At 47.3% G+C, this 20,313-nt stretch overlaps 1 protein-coding gene across 1 annotated transcript; it reads right to left on the bottom strand.

The window, feature by feature from the left end:
* Positions 1-7,461: 7,461 nt before the first annotated feature.
* Positions 7,462-7,960, bottom strand: LOC119650094 (turripeptide Pal9.2-like). The gene is made up of 3 exons (XM_038052612.1): positions 7,881-7,960; positions 7,671-7,814; positions 7,462-7,612 (listed from the first exon to the last, which is right to left on the bottom strand). The coding sequence occupies exons 1-3, from the start codon at positions 7,915-7,917 to the stop codon at positions 7,554-7,556; spliced, it is 240 nt and encodes a 79-aa protein (XP_037908540.1). The 5' UTR covers positions 7,918-7,960; the 3' UTR covers positions 7,462-7,553.
* Between the last annotated feature and the right edge of the window lie 12,353 nt (positions 7,961-20,313).

Below are 20,313 nucleotides of genomic sequence, written 5' to 3' on the forward strand. Positions count from 1 at the left end.
CCAGCTAAAACCAACGGAGTTTCAATGAGGAAACAGACACAAGACCCTCCTAGCTCGGCTGGCCAGGCTACCTCCAAAGTCAAGGCTTAGATGGTGGAGGCTTCGTTTGAGGATCTCGTATAAGCATTCGTAAGGTGCGTGCTGGAGAGGAGATCCTCGGGTTGGCGGGTAACCGCAGCTTTATCTTCCTCATTGCGTCCTTGAGCAGATGCAACGGGGTGCTCAGGCTCAACCTAATGTCGAATACAGGGTAGCTGGAAAGTCTCAGGTTCTCCCTGTATACCAGCTGCGAGAGACTTGCAGCAATTTCCTTGCAATTGGCTGTTCGAAGGCTAAGTAGTAGTAGAAGGGTCACCTTGGGACATTATAGTGACCTTCAGCGCCCAGTGCCAACTCTCAAACATCCCATTGGGCTACGGGGCCTAATTCGAGTAAAGTAAAGACATGCACACCAGGCAATTTGGGTCTGCTCTTGCAGCAATGCTTCCTGATGTGGCCCTACGCTCCGCATGACCGGCATAGCTTCGACCTGTCATCGGCACAGGAACATGCCTGGACGATATGACCGAAGCCAAGGCATCTAAAGCACCACTTCAGCGATACCTGCTCTCTGGACACATAATCCAGCCCATTTTTACTCTCCCTGCTGCCAACAGTTCCACTGATGAACTGATGATGGCGGTTTGTGTCCCACCGCAGGCGTCATTCGTAGCGTTTTTACCGCTGACTCTTGAAATCCAATAAGGTCGAACTCTTTTTCCAAAGCTTCGCGAACCTCCTCCCTCGTGGTAACCCCATCTATATCCTTGTAGACTATAGAGATCTCCGGTCTGCTAGTCCTGATTTCGACTTCTGGTCCCAAAGACTTTTCAATTTGACTCGAGAATTTACCCGCCTTTATATCCTTAGATTTTTTGAGCTCCAGCATAAGACCTTCGAGACTTGCAGTACGTCAACCGGAGGCTTCGATTGATGGACCCTACATTTTGATGGATATTCCGGGGTTCCGTGATGAATTCGTAAAGCTCTAAGATTTTACTATCTAGTGCGATGAAGGCAGCTCCCGATTTATCACTGCACCTTATGTCGCTCCGGTAGTTATCCAGCATTGTTTCTTCCTTCCGGTATCCCGCTACATTCTCTCCCTTGTCGATGTCGCTGATGGTTGCTACTGCTTTCATTGGCACTACGGGTGACAGCGGTTGCCGCAAATACAAAGTACACGAAGATAGAAAACACAAGAAAAAGTCCAATGATCGGTGAAACTAAGCAGGACGAGCGCAATCGAAAAAGAAATCCTAATTTTTGCCTTGAGAGCGTCAAATTTATGGTTGATGCTCGTGGACTTCCGAAATTCGTTTTTATTTGGCGTCACCAATTGCATTTTTAACATCATTAAAGTCATTAATCGACTGACTTTTTCCGGAGCCTTCAAAAGTGAGTGGGCTCGTAACACAAATTGCCTCCCCCTCGGACACCACCTTGTCGTGGTGGGGGAGCCTGTAGTAGTTTACTACTACACTAAGGGTGTCCAAAAATATGAATATGGAAACGATGGATTTAAACTCTCCAAGTGGTAGGAAGTCACAGACTTCGAATCCACCCGCGACCATGAGCAATCATGTCGCGGCCGAGGCGCGGATTTTGGAGGCCTCACCACGTTCATATTTGCCTATAAAGCAATCTGTAGAAGGCATGCTTTCCGACTCAGTGGAAAGTTTGCATTTAGTGCCTACGGCGAAGTTAGCCAGAAAGGAAAGTACGGAAACTCTCAAATTGGGAGAAACTGGAAATCCGACTACGGCCGGCCCGTCCGCGGTACTACAGCCCAAATCTACCCGCAAGCGGAAGAGAAAGGCCCGGCAGAAGGGAACTTCGGCCACTAAGGAGGGGGGACAACAGGCTGAATCCTGCCTGTCAGAACCTTCTCCGCCATCCTTACTGGGAAGAGCGGAAGAACGGGAAGCTGGTGACGTGGACGCTACTGGTTCAACGCCAGTATGTGGAAATGGATCCAAGCGATCCGAACACCGTGAACCTGGAAAGGCCCTAAGCCGACGGCAGAAGAGAGCACTGCGAAGGAAGATGAAGCACCTTGGGAATGAGGACATGGACGTGGCTGTACCACTAGGCGCGGTAACACCCAGAGAAATCGGACGCAAGGTAGCGGAATCTCCGGCGGAAGGTGGGGATAAACTGGAAACCCCGGTAAGATCCACACTGGACGCCCCAGACTCTTCAGTCAGCGGTAATGCGCGCAAGAAGCGTAAGACCAACACATCTGCTGTGGCCGACGCTTTATTGTGCTCCGCACCAGGGCTTACATACACGCGTCTCGCGGGGATTAGGACCGGTGTGCCGGGAGGTGATCAAATCAGCGAGAGAGATCTCAATGAAGCTGGTTCCTCCCACAGGAATACGAACACGAAGGCGGGAAGGAAGAGGACGTATGCGCAAGCTGCGGCCTCTGTTCTGACTGCTGCCGTGGGAGTTTCCTCCAAGGATGGCAAAATGTCAGAGGGACAATTTACCATCCTCCAGGAATGCCTGTGGAAGAAAATGATGGAGCCTGGAACGAAGCCACGATTTAACGATCAAGGTTTTTGTGATGGGCTTCTACATTTGGAGTGCGCTGACGAGGCTGCCTTAAAGTGGCTCCAGCAGGTAATCCCAACTTTGAGTTCCGGCGGTCGGCCCAAGTTCACTATTGTGAACACTGAGCTACGCAGGATAGAACATGTCGGATGTTGGCTACCGGGCCCTCGAAAGAAGGCAGAGGACATCATCCGCTTGCTGGGTGAACAGAATCCGGGCATGGACTTTGGGCACTGGAGAGTAAAGTTCATAAATGCCAGGAAGGACCAATCTACAAACGTGGAGGGCTTCAACTTGGTATTCGAACTGGACCAACAGAGTCTGAATCTGCTCAGGGGAAGTCACCATATGGTGCTCCACTTTTTCCTATATAGACTGAAATTCAGTCATATCAGGAGACTGTAGGGTATCATCTCCATTTTGAGAGCGAAGAACAATGATGGTCTTCGACTTACACAACATAGAGCAAATTGCAGCATTTTCGGTGCGCTCTCCCACAATGGAGACGTGCGCGGAGGATAGTGCATACAGGGGCGGAACCCCCGTATGGGGGCTCGCACTGGGGAAGGGACTACAGAGTGAATCCTAACTGCTAGTAACTTCTCCTACACCTTCCAAGGAACAGGCGGTAGGAAGCGAAGCCAGAGACGTGAACGAAACTGGCTTGATGCCAGTTCGAGTGATCGAATCTATGCAACCCGGACACCGCAAACCAAGTAAGGTGCTAAGTAGAAAACAGACGAATGCTCTGCGGGATGAGGTGAGATCTTTCGTGGATGAGAACATGGGAATTGTGGTACTCCCAAGTACGGCTTTTCTCAGAGAAATCAATCACGAGGGGATCAAGTCTCTGGCGGTACGGTGTGGGGGAAACCCCGTCATACGCGGACTGCCGCATACGCTTCTAACTGTTTTCCATAAGACAATAGACTAAGTTTATGTCGAAAAACATAAAGATTGGTCAAATCAACCTGCAGCATGCCAAAGCTCCCTCCTACCTATTGGCAGCGAGAACGACAAAGCTACAGGATTTCCCCTATATCTTTCTGGTGCAAGAACCGTGGGTTCGATTTAACAGAATCTGTGGCATTGGATCAGTAAAGGGGGCTAGGATCTTCTACGACGAAAGATCCATAAGACCGAGAGCTTGCGTCCTGATGTCAAGACGGTTAGAGGCAACTATGCTGAGACAATATTGTTCCCAGGACTTAGCTACGGTCATCATACAATACCAGATAAATGGCGAGAGGAAAAACATCATAGTTGCCTCCGCTTATTTACCCTATGATTCTTTGTATCCTCCACCGACGCAAGAACTTAGGGATCTGGTGGCGTATGCAGAATCAAGTAGTCTCGAACTCTTAATAGGTTGCGATGCGAATGCTCAACATATTTGTTGGGGCAGTAGCAAATGCAATCCAAGAGGAGAAAAGCTATTTGATTTCATCACTTCAGCTGGTGTTATGACTGCAAACCTAGAGTGCGCCCCTACGTTCGTGGGACCGAGAAGAAGCGAAGTAATTGACCTAACAATCTGTATCCCAAAATTGTTAGAGTTGATTACACACTGGCGAGTGCTAGACGAGGTCTCACTGTCAGATGACCGATATCTAGAATTCAATCTGACTATTGCCGGCGAACAGTCTGCAGTACAAAGACGGAACCCTAGGAAAACGGATTGGGCAAAGTTCAATGAAGTTCTTGGCAATAAAGTACAGTTCCCTAGGCGACTAAGGACTCCTTTGGTGCTGGAAGATGAATTGAAAACTCTGAACTACACACTTTTAGAGTGTTATGAAGAGGCTTGTCCTATTTCCCGAGGCCAAAGCGGTAAAATGGTTCCTTGGTGGAACCGAGAACTGCAAAAACTCAGGAAATCAACCAGGCGACTTCTAAATCGCGCTTGCAAAAGTAACAAGAACGAAGACTGGCTAAATTTCAGGAACTCACAACGTGAATATAAGAGGCTCGTGAGGTGCTCGAAACGAGACTCCTTTAGAGCGTACTGTGAGGAACTGGAGGGCGAAAGGGAGACTTCAAGGCTGTGCAGAGTCCTCAAAAGGGATGAGTCGGCCAAGTTGGATTCTCTTAGAAAATCCGACGGTACTTTCACGAACTCCAGACTGGACTCAGTACAGACCCTCCTGGAAGTACACCACCCGGGGGAACGGGTGAGAGAAGTGGTAGGGGGAGAGTTGACGGTTCTAGCAACCCCTTCAACACGCAAGTGTTGCAAGAGGAACTGGAGCACTGCGAAAGCGGTTGTTACCCTTGAAAAGGTGAGAGCTGCGATACTGTCCTTTGAACATTTCAAAGCACCTGGCATGGATGGCATCTATCCGGCAATGCTAAAGGAGGGTATGGAGCATTTAGAGCGACCTCTAAGAAATATTTTTCGAGGATGTCTTGCTCTGGACTACGTGCCTTCTTCTTGGCAACAGGTTAAAGTAGTTTTCATACCGAAACCTGGGAGAGATGACTATTCTAATCCAAAGAACTTCAGACAGATCAGCTTGACTTCATTCTTGCTGAAAGGTTTGGAGAGACTGGTGGAGCGTCACATTCGTGGAAAGGCACTTAGGTCACACCCACTTAGTGAAAACCAACATGCTTACCAACGTGGAAAGTCCTGTGAGTCTGCTCTTCATTCTTTTGTCGCAAAGATAGAGGATGCAACTTTGAATGGTGAGTACGCGATGGGGGTGTTCGTGGACATTGAAGGGGCTTTTGACTGTGCGCCTTTTCAAAAACTTTGTGATGCCGCCAGAGCGCATGGTGTTAATGATGCTTTAATTAAGTGGATCCATGCTATGCTAACGCAAAGATTGTTGTGCGCTGAGGTAGGGGTCGATCACTACCTGACTACGGAGGCAACGAAGGGCTGCCCCCAAGGAGGTGTGCTTTCGCCGCTTCTGTGGAGTATGCTGATCGACTCACTGCTATGCGAACTGCAAAATTTGCCAATACACGCTCAAGCTTATGCTGATGACGTGGCTGTACTTGCTGTTGATCGGGATCTTGGAACGGTGTGTAGGAATATACAGCGTGCCGTTGATTTGATAGACAGCTGGTGCCTTAGACATGGTTTGTCAGTTAATCCAAATAAAACCACAATGGTTTTATTCACAAAAAGGAGAAAACTGGATGGACTTTGCCTCCCTGAGATGAGGGGTACTACCCTTCAACTCTCCGAAGAAGTGAAATACCTGGGGGTTACTCTAGATAAAAAACTTCTTTGGAACAAACATGTAGAGGTAAAGATGAAACGAGGTCTGACAGCTTATGGGCTGTGCAGGCGGACCTTTGCCTCGACATGGGGACTCAGGCCTCATGTGGTAATGTGGATATACGTTGCCATCATTAGGCCGATGTTCGTATATGCATCCGTAGTGTGGTAGGTTAAGGTGAGACAAGAAGGTTTTCACCGTAAACTAGCCGCATTGCAAAGAACTGTTTGTCTGGGTATCACTGGTGCCATGAGCACGACATCCGGCGTAGGTCTGAATGCGCTACGCAATTTGCAGCCCCTGGATATATTTATTCAAACCACTGCAATGAGAGCAGCTCATGGACTAATACGATTAGATCTATGGAAAACAACGGATGAGGGGGGGGGCCAGAGCATTGGAAGAGTTACTGGGAGGACTGGATCCAGTTCTTACAATGCCTTCCGATTCTCGTGTCCTCATACATCTGTTTGGTAGAAGATATGTAGTTACCCTGAAGCGTAGAGAGGACTGGGAAGACCCAGAGGAATGCGTGAAGGGATATACGGAAGTCTTCTACACCGATGGCTCAAAAACAGAAGAGGGTTCTGGAGCCGGAGTCTACCTTTCGAATAAAAACGAGAAGTGGGCTTTTCCTTTGGGACAATATGCAACGGTTTTTCAAGCCGAAGTTTATGCGATCCTAAGGGTGGCAAACTGGGTGATTGACGAGCGGTTGAAGGACAGGCGCATCGCAATCTGCAGTGACAGTCAAGCTGCACTGAGGGCATTGAGCAGTCCTTTGATCACCTCGAAAATCGTTCAGGAATGCAGAAACCGTTTGAACTCTATGTCTAGATTGAATACGGTGGAACTACTCTGGGTACCTGGTCACTGTGGCATAGAGGGAAATGAAATCTCGGACGCTTTAGCGAAAGAGGGTTCAATCTCCCATATGCCGGGACCGGAGTAGGGAGATTGGAGTATCAGTAGCATTGGCGAAATCTGTTTTCAAAAACTGGGAACAAGTTTCCCATAACGACAGGTGGCAGAGCTTAAATGCTGCTCGACACACCAAACTTTTCCTGCCAGAACCCAACATACGTACCGCAAAGTTTATCCTGTCGAAAAGCAGGAGGACATGCAGGTGTATTGTGGGCATTCTGACAGGCCATAATTCACTAGCTGGGCATATGTTCAGAATAGGAATTACCGAAAATGATACGTGTCCCTTCTGTAATGAGGAAGCGGAATCCACGGAGCATTTCCTATGTGAATGCCCTGCCTATGGACGCATCAGGCATCAAATCTTTGGTGCCGATGTTCTCCAATTACGACGGGTAGCATCACATCCACTAACGGAAATCCTACGATACGTTAACGAATCCGGAATATTCCGTTAGGCGGGGGTGGCGAGTACAATGGGCCAACACGGCCTGAGTGCTCAGAAGCTGTAGCTTCTCCCCACCACCACACACACACACACACACACACAACACAAATTGCTCACTCCGCCATGGAACACAAAGGCATCCACGACGAATTGGGATTCGAACCCGGGGTAACGAGGATGAGAGGGTGACGGGCAACCAACTTGACAATCGCATTGTCAATAACGTATTCGAATGCTAGCTTTAATACAAAAATCGAAATAAACGAATGCATTTTAACAGATTTATTCTTCCATCATAAAACAAAATAGAATTTTACATTCGGAACAAAAATTATGACGTGGTTCATATCTTCTTTGTTCTACTCATTGCATCGGAGTTTGGTTGTGGCACACTCTCCTGGTGGTACCGCAACAAAATCTGAAAATTATTCGACTCATTAAATTGTTTATTCTGAAGCTAGGAATTTCTCCCATACTTTCTTCATTCTCGCAATTATAAAGATCCATAAAGCACGGGGAACCAAACTTCCTGTAGCAGGAACCATTGAAACCACAAGTAGGATTCAACTCCCTGGTGCATGGGATTGGGCATTTGTGAGCCACAGCACCTAAAACAAGGGCTGAAAACGATATTTTTATAAAGGACGATGTCTCATATGTTCATCACAATTTCGATTAAAGCTTACCTAACGCCAAAATTGTTAAAGCTGTGAAAAATTTCATTCTGGTTGAATGCACTTCACTTGAATAATGCAATCAAAAAGCGTCGCCCGGTTTTATACCTGCATTTTTTGAGGAATAAGGTATGCATAATTTGCGTTATCAAACTCAGTAGACAGGAAAATTGCAGCATTCTGAATTGTTATTGATAGAAAATACTGGAGAATGGGAGTCGAGTGTATAATATTTAATGTAATTTAAATAATTAATTGCTATTCTTGCTGGAAGAGTTGCACAATTGAGGCTAACAGACCATCCAAAGTTAGCTTTCTGAAACTTGTTTTTAGGGTTTTTTGTCTTTACTATCCCTTTGATTTCCACCAAATATTCTTCAATCTAACTTCACTCTCATCAAAACCTATAAGGATGTGCTCAAAAGTGGTCGTTTTAGACATATCAATCGTTATGGTCTCTGGAAATACATAATATGGTTGGTAGGCCTAAGTGCTAAGCTCAACTACTTCCTTAGAATGTGAAGAAAATCCTGTTTCCTCATCACAGAAAAACAGAAAGATAAACGCTGGTCCAATTCAACGAGTACACAATACCTTCAGCTACCAAAGAGGAACTTCGTGCGGAAAATCTATGAGAGGATCCGCGATGGTAAGGTCCCAGATTTGGACGGCATTCCCAACAAAGCTTAGAAGCCGACGGACAGGTGTGCCTAAAAGAAGGATTATTTCCTCTCCAGTGTAAAAAAAAGTTTGGTGTTGCCTCTCAGAACCCACGAAACTACCCGGAAGCCCAGCGTCTTTTCGTCCGATCTGCCTGTTGGATACAGTGGGGAAGATGATGGAGGGAGTCATCTACAGCAACCTTGTACTCATGTCGACAATGGCATGGGAAGGGGAGGGGCATGGAAATAAACTTCTCGGTAGATCTGACGAAATGCATGTGAATTTTTATGGGAGCTGCGCCCTGTCAAAACCGTATTCAATTCCACTGACTTCTTCTTTTTCTTCAGCCTTTGTCCCGTTCACAAGCGGGGTCGGCTCGTCGTGATCGGCTTCGCCATTTGGCTCTATCGAATGCCTGATCTGGGTGCAATCTCGAGGCTTTCAAATCCCCATCTAGCGTATCAAGCCACCGTTGCTTAGGTCTGCCTTTTGGTCGTTTACCATCGACTTCGATGTTCAGACCAATCTTTGCAAGTGAATTCTCATTTGTACGAATTGCGTGACCATACCATCGAAGACGCTTCTCTCGTAACTTTTCCACGATCGGTACAACCCCATAACGACCGCGGATATCCTCATTTCGAATGTGATCTAATCGTGTGGCGCCACTAGTCCAACGTAGCATCTTCGTCTCCATTACCGCAAGACGCCGTTCATTGTCTTTTATGGTCGGCCAAAACTCAGAACCATAGAGAGCGACTGAACGGACGACACTGCGGTAAATTTTAGATTTGAGACGTTCGTTGATACGTCGATCACAAAGGACACCAGTTGTGGAACGCCACTTCATCCAGGTTGCGTTAATGCGTGAAGCAATTTCATAACGCAGCTCTCCATTGGCTGATAGCGTTGACCCGAGGTATTTAAATCGCTCAGTTCTGGGCAGATCACTGCCGCTGACAGTGATTGTGCCTGTTTCATGGGGATCGGTCGTCAAAAATTCAGTTTTTTAAGGTTTTGTGTAAACACAAAACCTTATTAAAATCGGTTTACTGTCTGTCTGTCTGTCTGTTCGTCTGTCTGCCTGTTTTTTTTTTCTTTTTTTTTTTTTTTTGTTGAGGAGGTGGAAATCTGCGTGTGGGATTTTTACCCACTAAAACCACCCCCGACTCCCTCCCTGCCCCGCGGAACCACCATAAGGTATTACATTACGGGGCGGAGTCAGCTCACTCTAGCTTAATCCCATTTCTTCTATACGCGGCGCACGTGACCACATTTTTCTCCTTTCCTCTGCCTTTCGCAATTTATCTTGAATTGATGCGATCATGGAGTTGACCGCATCCCAATTCTCTTGATGTGCTAGCATTTTCGGCACCAGATTTTCTGGTACCAGCACCTCTCCTAGAGTCTCCTCTAGATTCCTCCTTTCTTCCACAAATCTCGGACAGTGGAAGAATACATGCTCTGGGTCCTCTGGGACTCCATCGCAATTTGGACAGTCGGGTGAGGTCTCCAATTTAAACCTGTGAAGGTATTGAAGATATCCTCCATGTCCCGTGAGAAACTGGGTGAGATTATAATTAACCTCACCGTGTCGTCTCTCCAACCACTCCTTGATGGCAGGAATGAGCCTGTGAGTCCACCGACCCTTTCCCGAGCGTTCCCAACGCTCTTGCCATCTATTTATGGATCTCTCCCTCTCAGCCTTCTTCGTCTGTAATAAGGGATAGATTGGCTTCGCATGGTATATATTCGCCATCTCATCTGCCAAGATGTCAATGGGCATCATTCCAGAGATGACGAATGCTGCATCATCTGAGACAGTCCTGAAGGCAGCGCATACCCTCAGAGCTGTCCTCCTGTAGACTGCATTCAGTTTGCTAGTGTTAACTGACATCCGCAACGCTTCGCTCCAAACTGGGGTCGCATAGAGCATGATTGAGGTCACCACCCTGGCTATAAGCAACCTAGAGGTATGCCGTGGCCCTCCCATGTTCGGCATCATCCTTGCCAGGGCCATACTTGCAGCGGATGATTTGTCGCAAACATGCCGCACATGTTGCTTATAGCTAAGCTTCCTGTCTATCACCACTCCCAAGTATTTGATGGTCGGCTTGGAAGTGATGATATGATTCCCGATTCTAACGCAGGCGTAATTTCTCTTCCGGCGCTTCGTGATGAGGACCGCTTCCGTTTTTTCCTCCGCAAGCGTCAGACCTGAGCTCTCCAACCAGCATTTTACAGCACCGATTGCCTCGCTTGAGTATAACTCAGCATCTTCGAGATGCTTTGCGACAACAACCAGTGCAATGTCGTCAGCGTAACCCACCACTGTGGCTTCCTCCGGAAGGGGAAGATTAAGAACATCGTTGTACATGATGTTCCACAGTAGTGGGCCCAATACGGAGCCCTGCGGGACACCCGCGAAAACGACGTACTCCTGCGGTCCGTCATCAGTGTCGTACCAGAGCCTCCTTTCAGTTAAATAACTATCGACAATTGCGGCGAGGTAGGCGGGAATACCAATCTTCGCTAGGGATTTCCGGATTAGATTCCAATTGGCCGAATTGAATGCATTTTTCACGTCCAGGGTTACTACCACGCAATATTTGCTGGTACTACCCTTTCCGTGGATTGCATCTTCGGCCAAGCCAGTAACCAATTTGATGGCATCAATGGTTGATCTGGCTTTTCGGAACCCATACTGCCGACCTGAAAGGCCGCCTTCGCTCCCAACAACCGGGAGTAATCTATTATAGATTACTCGCTCTAACATTTTCCCCCACCGTGTCCAAAAGACATATGGGTCGGTATGACGATGGCTCACCTGGAGGTTTACCAGGCTTAGGCAGAAGTACCAACTTCTGTCGCTTCCAGGCCGCTGGAAATATTCCTTCGGACATGCACGCTTCGAACAACTCAGCAAACATGTGCGGCCTGGATTTCACGGCAAGCTTAAGGGCCTTATTCGTTACTCCGTCCAGACTCGGTGCTTTATTGTCTCCTAATCTGCCGCAGATCTCCAGGAGCTCGTCTCTGGTGACTGGCGGGATTGCCGTCACATTCAGAGGTGGTTGGAATGTGTCGGTGTTCTCCTCTTGCTGGGGGAATAACCCCTGGATGATTTTCAACAAGAGGGCGGGGCACGTGATCTGCGGAGACGAACGGCCTCTAAATCGTCCCATCACGATTCCATAAGCTCTCCCCCACGGATTTACGTCCGCTTCTGAGCAGAGCTCCCTAAAGCATTTCCTCTTGCTTCGCTGGATGGCCAGCTTGAGGGTTTTGCGGGCTGCCTTGTAGGCGCACTCTTTCTGCCCTTGATCGACTCTACCTACCGCCCTCTGAGCCGCTCTTCTCGCTCGGTGGCAGGTTGATCGAAGGCCGGTCAGTTCATCATTCCACCAGTAGTTTGGTCTTCTACGGGGGAATGCGCACCTCCTAGGCATGGACGCGTCACATGCTTTGGCGATGCATTGAGCCAGATGGACAGCTCTTTCCGTAGAGGCGCCTGCTATATCAGGTTGATCCAACCACACCTCTAAGAAGCTCTGCTCATCCAAAGATTTTGCAGACCAGCCTGAAATCTTTTTCGGTTTCGGGCATGATAGCTCTTTGCCCTGAGTTTCGACACATGTTTCAAAGAAAACTGCCTGGTGATCGCTGTGGGTGCAGCGTTCGCTGACGCACCAGGACATACCACGCGCCAACGAAGGGCTGACAAAGGTCAGGTCTACAACCGAGCCTGATCCCCCTTTCTGGAAGGTGTTTACAGCACCTTCGTTAGCCAAAACTATGTCCATCAGCGCAAAAGCTTCTAATAAACTGCGCCCCCTAGTATTTGATTCCCTACTACCCCACTCTAGGGCCCAAGCATTGAAAGCATTTACCACTCCCGGCAATATGACGGTTATCCTGTCCCTCTTTTACTTCGCACAATAGGCACTTGGGGTCCCTATTGCACTCTCTGGCAATATGGCCTGTCTCCCCACACCTTCTGCATCGATCGGATCGATCAATGCTGCTGGTGCATGTCTTCGCGAAGTGTCCAAACATGAGGCATTTAAAGCACCTCTTCAGTGAAATTTGTTCCCTTAAACGGCAGACAACCCATCCAATCCGAACCCTTCCGGCAGCCAATAGCATCTGTGCTTCCTCTGCTGGTACTCGTATTGTGGCTGTTTGAGTACCACCATAGGCTTTTCGTAAGCCCACAATAGACTCCTCGGTGAGTTCTTTCAACTTGAATTGCTCCTTCAGAGCAATACAAATTTCTTCTTTCGATGTTACTTCATCGAGATCCTTACATTGAAGGTAGATCTCATGTTTTTGGGCACGCACTGCGGCATTCTCCCCAAGTGAGTTTTTCACTTGAGTGCGAAAGTCATCAGTTTTGCCCACGCTGGATCTTTTCAGCTCAAACATGAGATCCCCTTTCTGGGTTCTTCGGATTCGGTTTACATTTCCGCTCAGATCTTTTAGGTCGGGATCCGCTTTGACCTTTTTGAGTATCTCCGCGTAGGACAGATTGCCCTTACTGGAGATAACAATTACATCTGGACGAGTTCGCACTTTTGCCTTTCGTTCCGCTTTTTTCTTTAGTCCATCCATCGTTTTCGCTGGTCTTGGGCTTCGCAACGCTGGTCGAGTTTCCTAGATTCGCTGTACGGTTTCCTCCTTCTGACTTGTTGGGGTTGGTTTTCCGGATGTCCTGTCCGCCTTTTTTTCTCTTAGGCGCCTGCTGATTACTTAAAGGATCCCCCTCTTTTTCACGTACTCGCTTATTTCGCTGGGATTCGATGGTAGTACGGTTAGGCATCACTTGGGTCGCTTGTGATACTGTTGGCACAGCGGGGTTCGGCGTGTTCTTATTATTCTTTTCCTCCATCTGTGATCTATTATAGAGAACTCTAATAGCCCTCACCATATTCTTTATGGCTTGGTGCACGTTGTGCTTGTCCTTGATAAACTCGGACAGCTCAACTATTTTTGCCCCAAGTTGGGTGAAGGGTAATTCCTCCGGATCGGGACTCTGCTCCCTATAAGTCCCGGCAGGGTTACTCCTTTTACATGGTCCTTCACTTTTGGCCTGTACTTTCTCCTTCATCGTCTTTGGCATTGGTGGAGATCTCAAAGTTGATGAGCTTCTTTTGAATGGATCTCTTCCTTGTTCCTGGAGCACCTCCTGCTGTCGAGCATCTTGAACATGTGCGGTGGGTGTTGTCACGGTTTTTGTCGTCCAAAAAGCTGCTTTTAGTTCATCTTTGTTTGGTCTTGTTATTGGTGTTCTCGGTAAAGTCGTACTTCGCTTGAATACTTCCTTCACCAGATCCAAATCACTTGTAGCATTATATGCCAAGGTGGCCAAGTTGTCCACCACCGAGGCACTGCGGTCGAGGGATATCGACGACCGGGAGCCCGCTTGCTCACTCCCAAAAGCCGCCGGTACTGGGGTTCCGAGCCCCTGCACCGTAAGTTTCCTCCTTCTCTCGTCTTCCATGGTGGTTTTATGTTCTGGGTATCCTTCCCATAGCCATTTTGGTCCGCGCACCAGAGATGAGCAAACACTAGCCCATGCACAATCAAAAAAGAAAAGTGCATGAACACATATTTACACATCAGTAGGTATGCCCCTATCCGCCAGCTGGGGTCGCGCCTGATGGGAGATCTGGCCACTCCTCACAGGTCTGTCTGTCTGTCTGTCTGTCGGTCTGTCCGTCACACGCATTTTTCTCGGAGACTGTTATAGCGATTGACACCAAATTTGGGAACTGTGAACGCTCACGCATACAGTGAATTACATCCTTTTACGTCGAATTTAAGGAGGGGTCCCCATACATGCAAAAGGGGGGTGTAAAATTTTTTTTCATCAAATATAGTCATGTGGGGTATCAAATTAAAGGTCTCGATTAGTAATTTTAAAAGCCGATCTTGGTTTTGACATTCGTTGGAAGGGTGGGGAGCGCGGGGGGTTGAAAGTGATCACTTCTTTAAGGGGGCCATTCTCAGAAACTACCAAACCGAAAAATCTGAAAAAAATCAGGGGGCTGCCACGATATGGTGCCTGGGCTCCGAAATACCTTCCATGCCGATATCTATTTAAATAAAGTTAATAATAGTATATTACTACATTTTTTTGTAATTGGTTAGAAACCCCCCTTAAGTTCATCCTAGAACAATGAAATTTTGCAGTGATATAGGCTGTAATATAGAGCATGATCTTACCAAGTTTGGTGGAAATCGCACTATTACTAACAAAGTTATAATACCTCAAATTTGGTGCTTCTTTGAAAATTGAAGACTGTGAATGTTAATATCACCCGAAAGTGGATACTCTCACATAATATATGAAGAAATACACAAAACCTTTCGTACCTGAAGCGTCCAGCTTCCGGTTTCCCGACTTGTTTTAAATTCAATCTGAGACCGTGTTGCATGAGGCGATCATTCCATTTTTGAACAAATTGCTCGAGATCATTTTTGCTATCAGATGCTAGGAAAACATCATTTGCATAAAGCAGTGTGTAGGGCGCTGGACGTTGGATATCCCGTGTGACGGTGTCCATAACACGGACAAAGAGGAGTGGTGAGAGGGCACTTCCTTGATGAACTCCACTGACTGGAGCCGAATTAAAGGGAAATTGGTTATAATAGATGTTCTTTGATTGCTGGTGAGTTTGACAAGGAACCCAGATTATGAGGAGGTCTACGGGACGAAAACAATACGAGTGGTGAAATCCTGGTTGGAAAGGGCAGTGATGCCGCTGGCTGATGAGAAAACGGAAACGGCTTTGATCTTGATCCGTTGGAAAAAATCGCTGTCCAAAAGTTAGCCAAAGTGGCCGTCTCCAAACAGCAAGCCGAGGTGATTATTCATCCAAAGCTGAGCTTTAGGAGGTACCTAGGTATACAACGAAAAGATTCATTCTTCTGTATACGACGCCGCCAACAAAAGCAGGCGAAGTTAGTGTCCCATCTCCTAAAGTCTACTGATCTCCCAGAATCGTATCAGAGAAGGCTAATGATGATGGCATTTGCAGAACGTAAGAATGTGGCAAGGTGGAAATCCCATAATCGCTAGCAAAATAGATAAGATGAATCCACGAAAAGTCAGCGGACGCATAAGTTCATTTCTAACGTTGAGAGAAAGCTTGAGCGGGTTCGCGGGCAAACCAACTACCATATTTTCCAGTTTTCCAGTGTCCACAGGACCCTGTCGTTGGTGCTCAGAGGTGGCCATGAGGAAGGCGAGGCGGCAACCCTGTCGGCCGAACCAAAACCAACTGGCCGAGGAGAAACCCCTTACCAGGGGTATACTGACACCAGAGGAACCGCGATAGTCCCTGAATTCACATATTTCAGGAGGATTCCAGTTGTAAGTGCTTTCAGCTCGGTTTTTGCGGTTAGCCCCCTGATGGGAGCTTCATGTGGGTTGTGGTTAGGTTCAATCAAACAGAGACCTTCGAACCTCGACGTAGTCTTGCCTTCCAACACGGGTCCTTAGTTCGGTAGAGATTTAGGTAGATCTTGCATCCACCAGTATGAATGCTGAGCCCTGCACTCAGCATTGACTGGTACCGTTGTAGTTTGTCACAGCGGGGCTCTGATTGTGGTCACAAAATCAATGCACGTCTTAAGAAGACCGTGAGATTAAGTCACCGAGACAAGTACCCACGTAAAATCATAGAGATGAGGACACTCTGTTTGGAATTGGATGATTCCTCGAATTGACTTGGATGCAGTAGCACACCAAGGAATCGATAGGATGATGTTTAATTCTCACAAATATGAGGAAGGAATATAATTGACGAGATACTCATGTCGAAAGAGTACGGAGTTGCAGTAGGGATTCAGAACGAGCTACTAAATGAGGTAAGGAGGAAAAAGTTGAGAGAGCGTTGGAGCCACTTCGAAGCTTTTACATGCCCTGATATCAGTCACGTGCATAAACGAGTTTGTTTTTTGTATATGGCGTTATTCCATCTGGACACGGAGATTTATATTCGGAGAAACGGTTTATAGCCCAGCCGATCTTATCCTTGGTAATTACCGATTTGATAGTCTCGCACAGTTGGTTGCAAACCCTCAAAACAACCCTCCAACTAACAATCCTTCTCGCTGGCGGGAAAGTGTGTCTGAACCAACAGTTCCAAGTTTTCACAAGAAGATTCCTTCAAAAACCTTCCGACTTTTTAAGAAAGGATAGGCTGCTATGCTCCTTGGACAAAATGGACACTAGTTAATCAACCTTTTAGGGTCCTCAAGGAAATTTATATTTGCAGGGTGCGGAAGCTGCTATCCTTCGTAAACGTTTCAGTTTGGCTCCGAAGATTTAAGCCGGGTGAATTTTCCTTCCCTTGCCCGCCCGCAGCAGTCATGGTCTTAGGAGTTTGTAGCATTAAAACGGCGCGTCATAGGGTCCAGGTTCCTTTCAGCGGCTTCTGATATCTACTGCGCTTCCAGCTCTTTCCCGGTAAAAGCAATGCGGATTTGCTGGTCCTTTCGATGTTCTGACAATAGTCCAACCAAAACCGCCTCTTCACAGTCCCTGGTCAACTACCTGAGGCTTCCCTGGTCAACTTCCTTTGGCCGAAGAGATCTTCATTACACCACGGTGGCGGTGTCTTCTTGTTGCATTTAGCAGAGCACGAGATTTTAAAAACGGCATCGAATGCCTTTTTCAGAGCTGGCGTGGCAATCTTGCCAACTTGCGCAACGGAGAGTTTGTTCTTGATAACTTGACCAAACTTCCACCAGTCGATCCTTCTAGAGTCTCTGAAGGGTTTGGAGACCTCTGCGACGCTATCTAGCCTGAAAAGTATCCAATAATAATAATAATCGTTGGCACAATAATCCATATTGGATCAGGGCCTTGAAGTGTGTTAGAGCACTTCATTCAAGACCGAAACGGTACACTACAGTACACTGTGGGAGGCAATGTGGTCAGCATTGCGCTCGCCCGAGATTATTACCCTGATTTGACTCAGGTACTCATTCACAGCTGAGTCGACTGGTATCCGACGTCAAATCACGATAGAAATCTCACTGCCACTAGTGTGATTTGAACTACGACCTTCCGCACGATAGCCTTGTGCTCTAACCACTCAGCTATCCGGACACGTATCCAAGTATCAAACTTTAATCTTAAACGGATCTCTGGTCAGACAATCTGCAGTTCTCTTCCATAAGAATCCCATTGTCGGTTAGTAGGGTGTTATAAAGGACCTGCTCCCAACCGTTACAGTTCTTCGAGCTGAGGAAATGGAAGGTTGGTGTACTGCCCCTGTAACATATCGATAGATTTGTATTAATAATGAAATCAAAGGATGATTAACCTCTCTCTCTCTCTCTCTGAACGACCCCAAAGCATATACCTTGCATTGGCGTTACCTTCTTTGTTGCTACGATGGTGGCCAAATGTTGTAGTTCTTCTGGCAGAGCTGAGCGGTTGTAGGACATTTAAGTCGAGGGACTATACACGTTCTCTGCCCCCGCTTGCTATAGTTTGACCATGACTAGGTCGCTGGAACTCAGGTCCGGATACAAAAAACCATGCAGGGTCTTCCTTGCGAGGATATATGCTTTATGTCTGTCCTGATCAACGTCTCCTGTACAGTGGAATAAATTATAATATCTGCTTTGGAGCCATTTGATAGTTCGAGCGCCTCCGAACCAAGGTTCCTGCACTAATGGGATGTCGATGTGTTTCTCTAGGAGAAAGACAAGCAGATTAACCACGTTGAAAATATCTGCGTTACGTGTGTTATACGACGCAGGGCGACAGGTGATGTCATTAGCGGCGAAGGAGTCCATCACCCTCGAGGAAAGTTTAAAAATGTACGTAAATCCAGATAGGATCTACGCTGTTGTAGGAAGGGAAGGCTCAGAAAGCCAGGGCGAGGGGCGGGGTAGTCCACACGAGGGAAGTTTTTCTTAAAGAAGAGGAAGCGGGTGAATTTACGTTGCACATTTTCAAGGGCAAGACAATCACAGTTACGGGAAGGTGATCATATTACGGAACAGTACTCAAAGGTATTCCTCACGAGGGAATTGAAGAAAGCTAAGGAGGGTTGGCTGGAGTCAAAATCAGAGGAGGAGTGAGGTGTAAAACCTGACAATTTTGCTACTCGATTGGTGACTTCGAGGCAATGGGTGTCAAAGCGGAGCCTATTGTTGAAAGTGACTCCGAGGTCTTTGGAATTTAAGTATAATAAGCAATGCCTGTTAAGAGGGTAAGAGAAAGAAGTGGGTGAGGATTTAAGGAAGTAGCACATAGAATGACACTTTTTGACATTTAGCGCTAAACCATTAGTCGAGCACCAACGAACCAGAGTGTCTAGGTTAGGTCGAAGGGAAACAGTCCATAGGCGACAAGTGGTATGGAAACGCTTAGAGACGATTGTTTGGATAGAAATATCTTGTGAAACCAGATTTGATAGTCTCGCATTGCTGGGGTAGCTGAAAACCCTCAAAGCAAGATTCCGACTCACAGTCCTCCTCGCTAACGGGAAAGTGCGTCTGAACCAGCAATGCTAGGTCTGTCCTGATCAGCGTCTTTTGTGTTGTGGAATAAATTATAATATTTGCTTTAGAGCTCCTTGATAGTTCCAGCGCTTCCGAACCAAGGTTCCTGTACTAGTGCGATGTCGATGTAATCCTCTAGGAGGAAGATAAGCAGCTTAACTAAGGCGCACTTCGAGTGCTGTATATTAATCTTCGTTACCCTCAGCTTGATCTGGTTGCGTTGGGAGTTCACAAATTCCCGTCGGACCGTCGATTTTCATCTTCTCCAATAGCTCGTTGGCAAGTCGATTGGATCCAGGTCGTTGTCCGGTTTTGCACACTTTCACCTTTGCGTTCCTGACTCTGAACCACACTTTATAGTCTACTGTTTGTCTGGTATTCCAACTCCTTGATAACTACCCAGTCGCCCAAGAGATTCCTCGGGTTTTGAAGTCATAGGGATTGGACGAGCTTGGGGAATCTCGTCGTAGAGAATGACTTTGAACTTTACGCCCTCCCAGGCATCACTGATCTGAAGGACGTACGAGCCGAGAAAGTCTCTGGGTAATTGGTCGCAAGCTGTAACTTAGAAACCACGGACCACCTGAGAGGAATCAAAGCTTAGGATAGATCCCGTGTGTTCGCCTTTGACGTCCAGAAAATGCTCAATGACCATCTCCGACAGACGGCAGTGGCTGCTGGTCATGCCGCTGAAGGGTTTCGCAGCTAGTGGCTCGTCGGCTAGCTGCTGCTGCTTACTTTCCTCCAGAGGTTGCATAGCGTCTTCGCTCTTCCCCATTCTGCTCCACTTGTCTTTGGGTTCCACCTCTCTGTCTTGAGATCGATTGCGTTTGCTGTTATCTTCCTCAAAAATCGCCTGGTATTTAGCGAGATGCTTTTCATCCAGTACAGGAGGTCGCTGCGGTTAGTTTCAGCAAAGCGATCCTACAACTGACACCGATTGTGCCATTCTCGACGATTACTGTCTCCTGGCTGGATGCCAGCGGCTCGTTCTCCGATGATGCGCCTCTTCTTGTCTCGTCGGTTTACTTTGTTTTTTTTTTTGCTAATTGAGTCCATATCACGAGTAGTCCGGGAAGAATGGCTAGCCCAGCCATCAGAATAAGGGTCTTATTTGAAACTGAAAGTTCCTAAGATATTCAGAGTTCACATACTAAAGATCAAGCTTCTCATTCGCCACGCAGTCCTTGGCGTATGCTGTTGCACCTTGGGTTGGAGTCCTATAATCGCCTTCTACAGTGCAGAAAGGACGATCCCC

This window comes from Hermetia illucens, chromosome 2, assembly GCF_905115235.1.
Source record: "Hermetia illucens chromosome 2, iHerIll2.2.curated.20191125, whole genome shotgun sequence".
Taxonomy (NCBI): Eukaryota; Metazoa; Arthropoda; class Insecta; order Diptera; family Stratiomyidae; genus Hermetia; species Hermetia illucens.

Excerpts from the sequence above, each read along its gene's own strand:
- LOC119650094 (XM_038052612.1), bottom strand. The coding sequence starts at position 7,917 with ATGAAATTTTTCACAGCTTTAACAATTTTGGCGTTAG. Across the intron at positions 7,815-7,880 it reads TTTAACAATTTTGGCGTTAG|CCCTTGTTTTAGGTGCTGTG; the intron begins GTAAGCTTTAAT and ends TATCGTTTTCAG. Across the intron at positions 7,613-7,670 it reads TAATTGCGAGAATGAAGAAA|ATTTTGTTGCGGTACCACCA; the intron begins GTATGGGAGAAA and ends AATAATTTTCAG.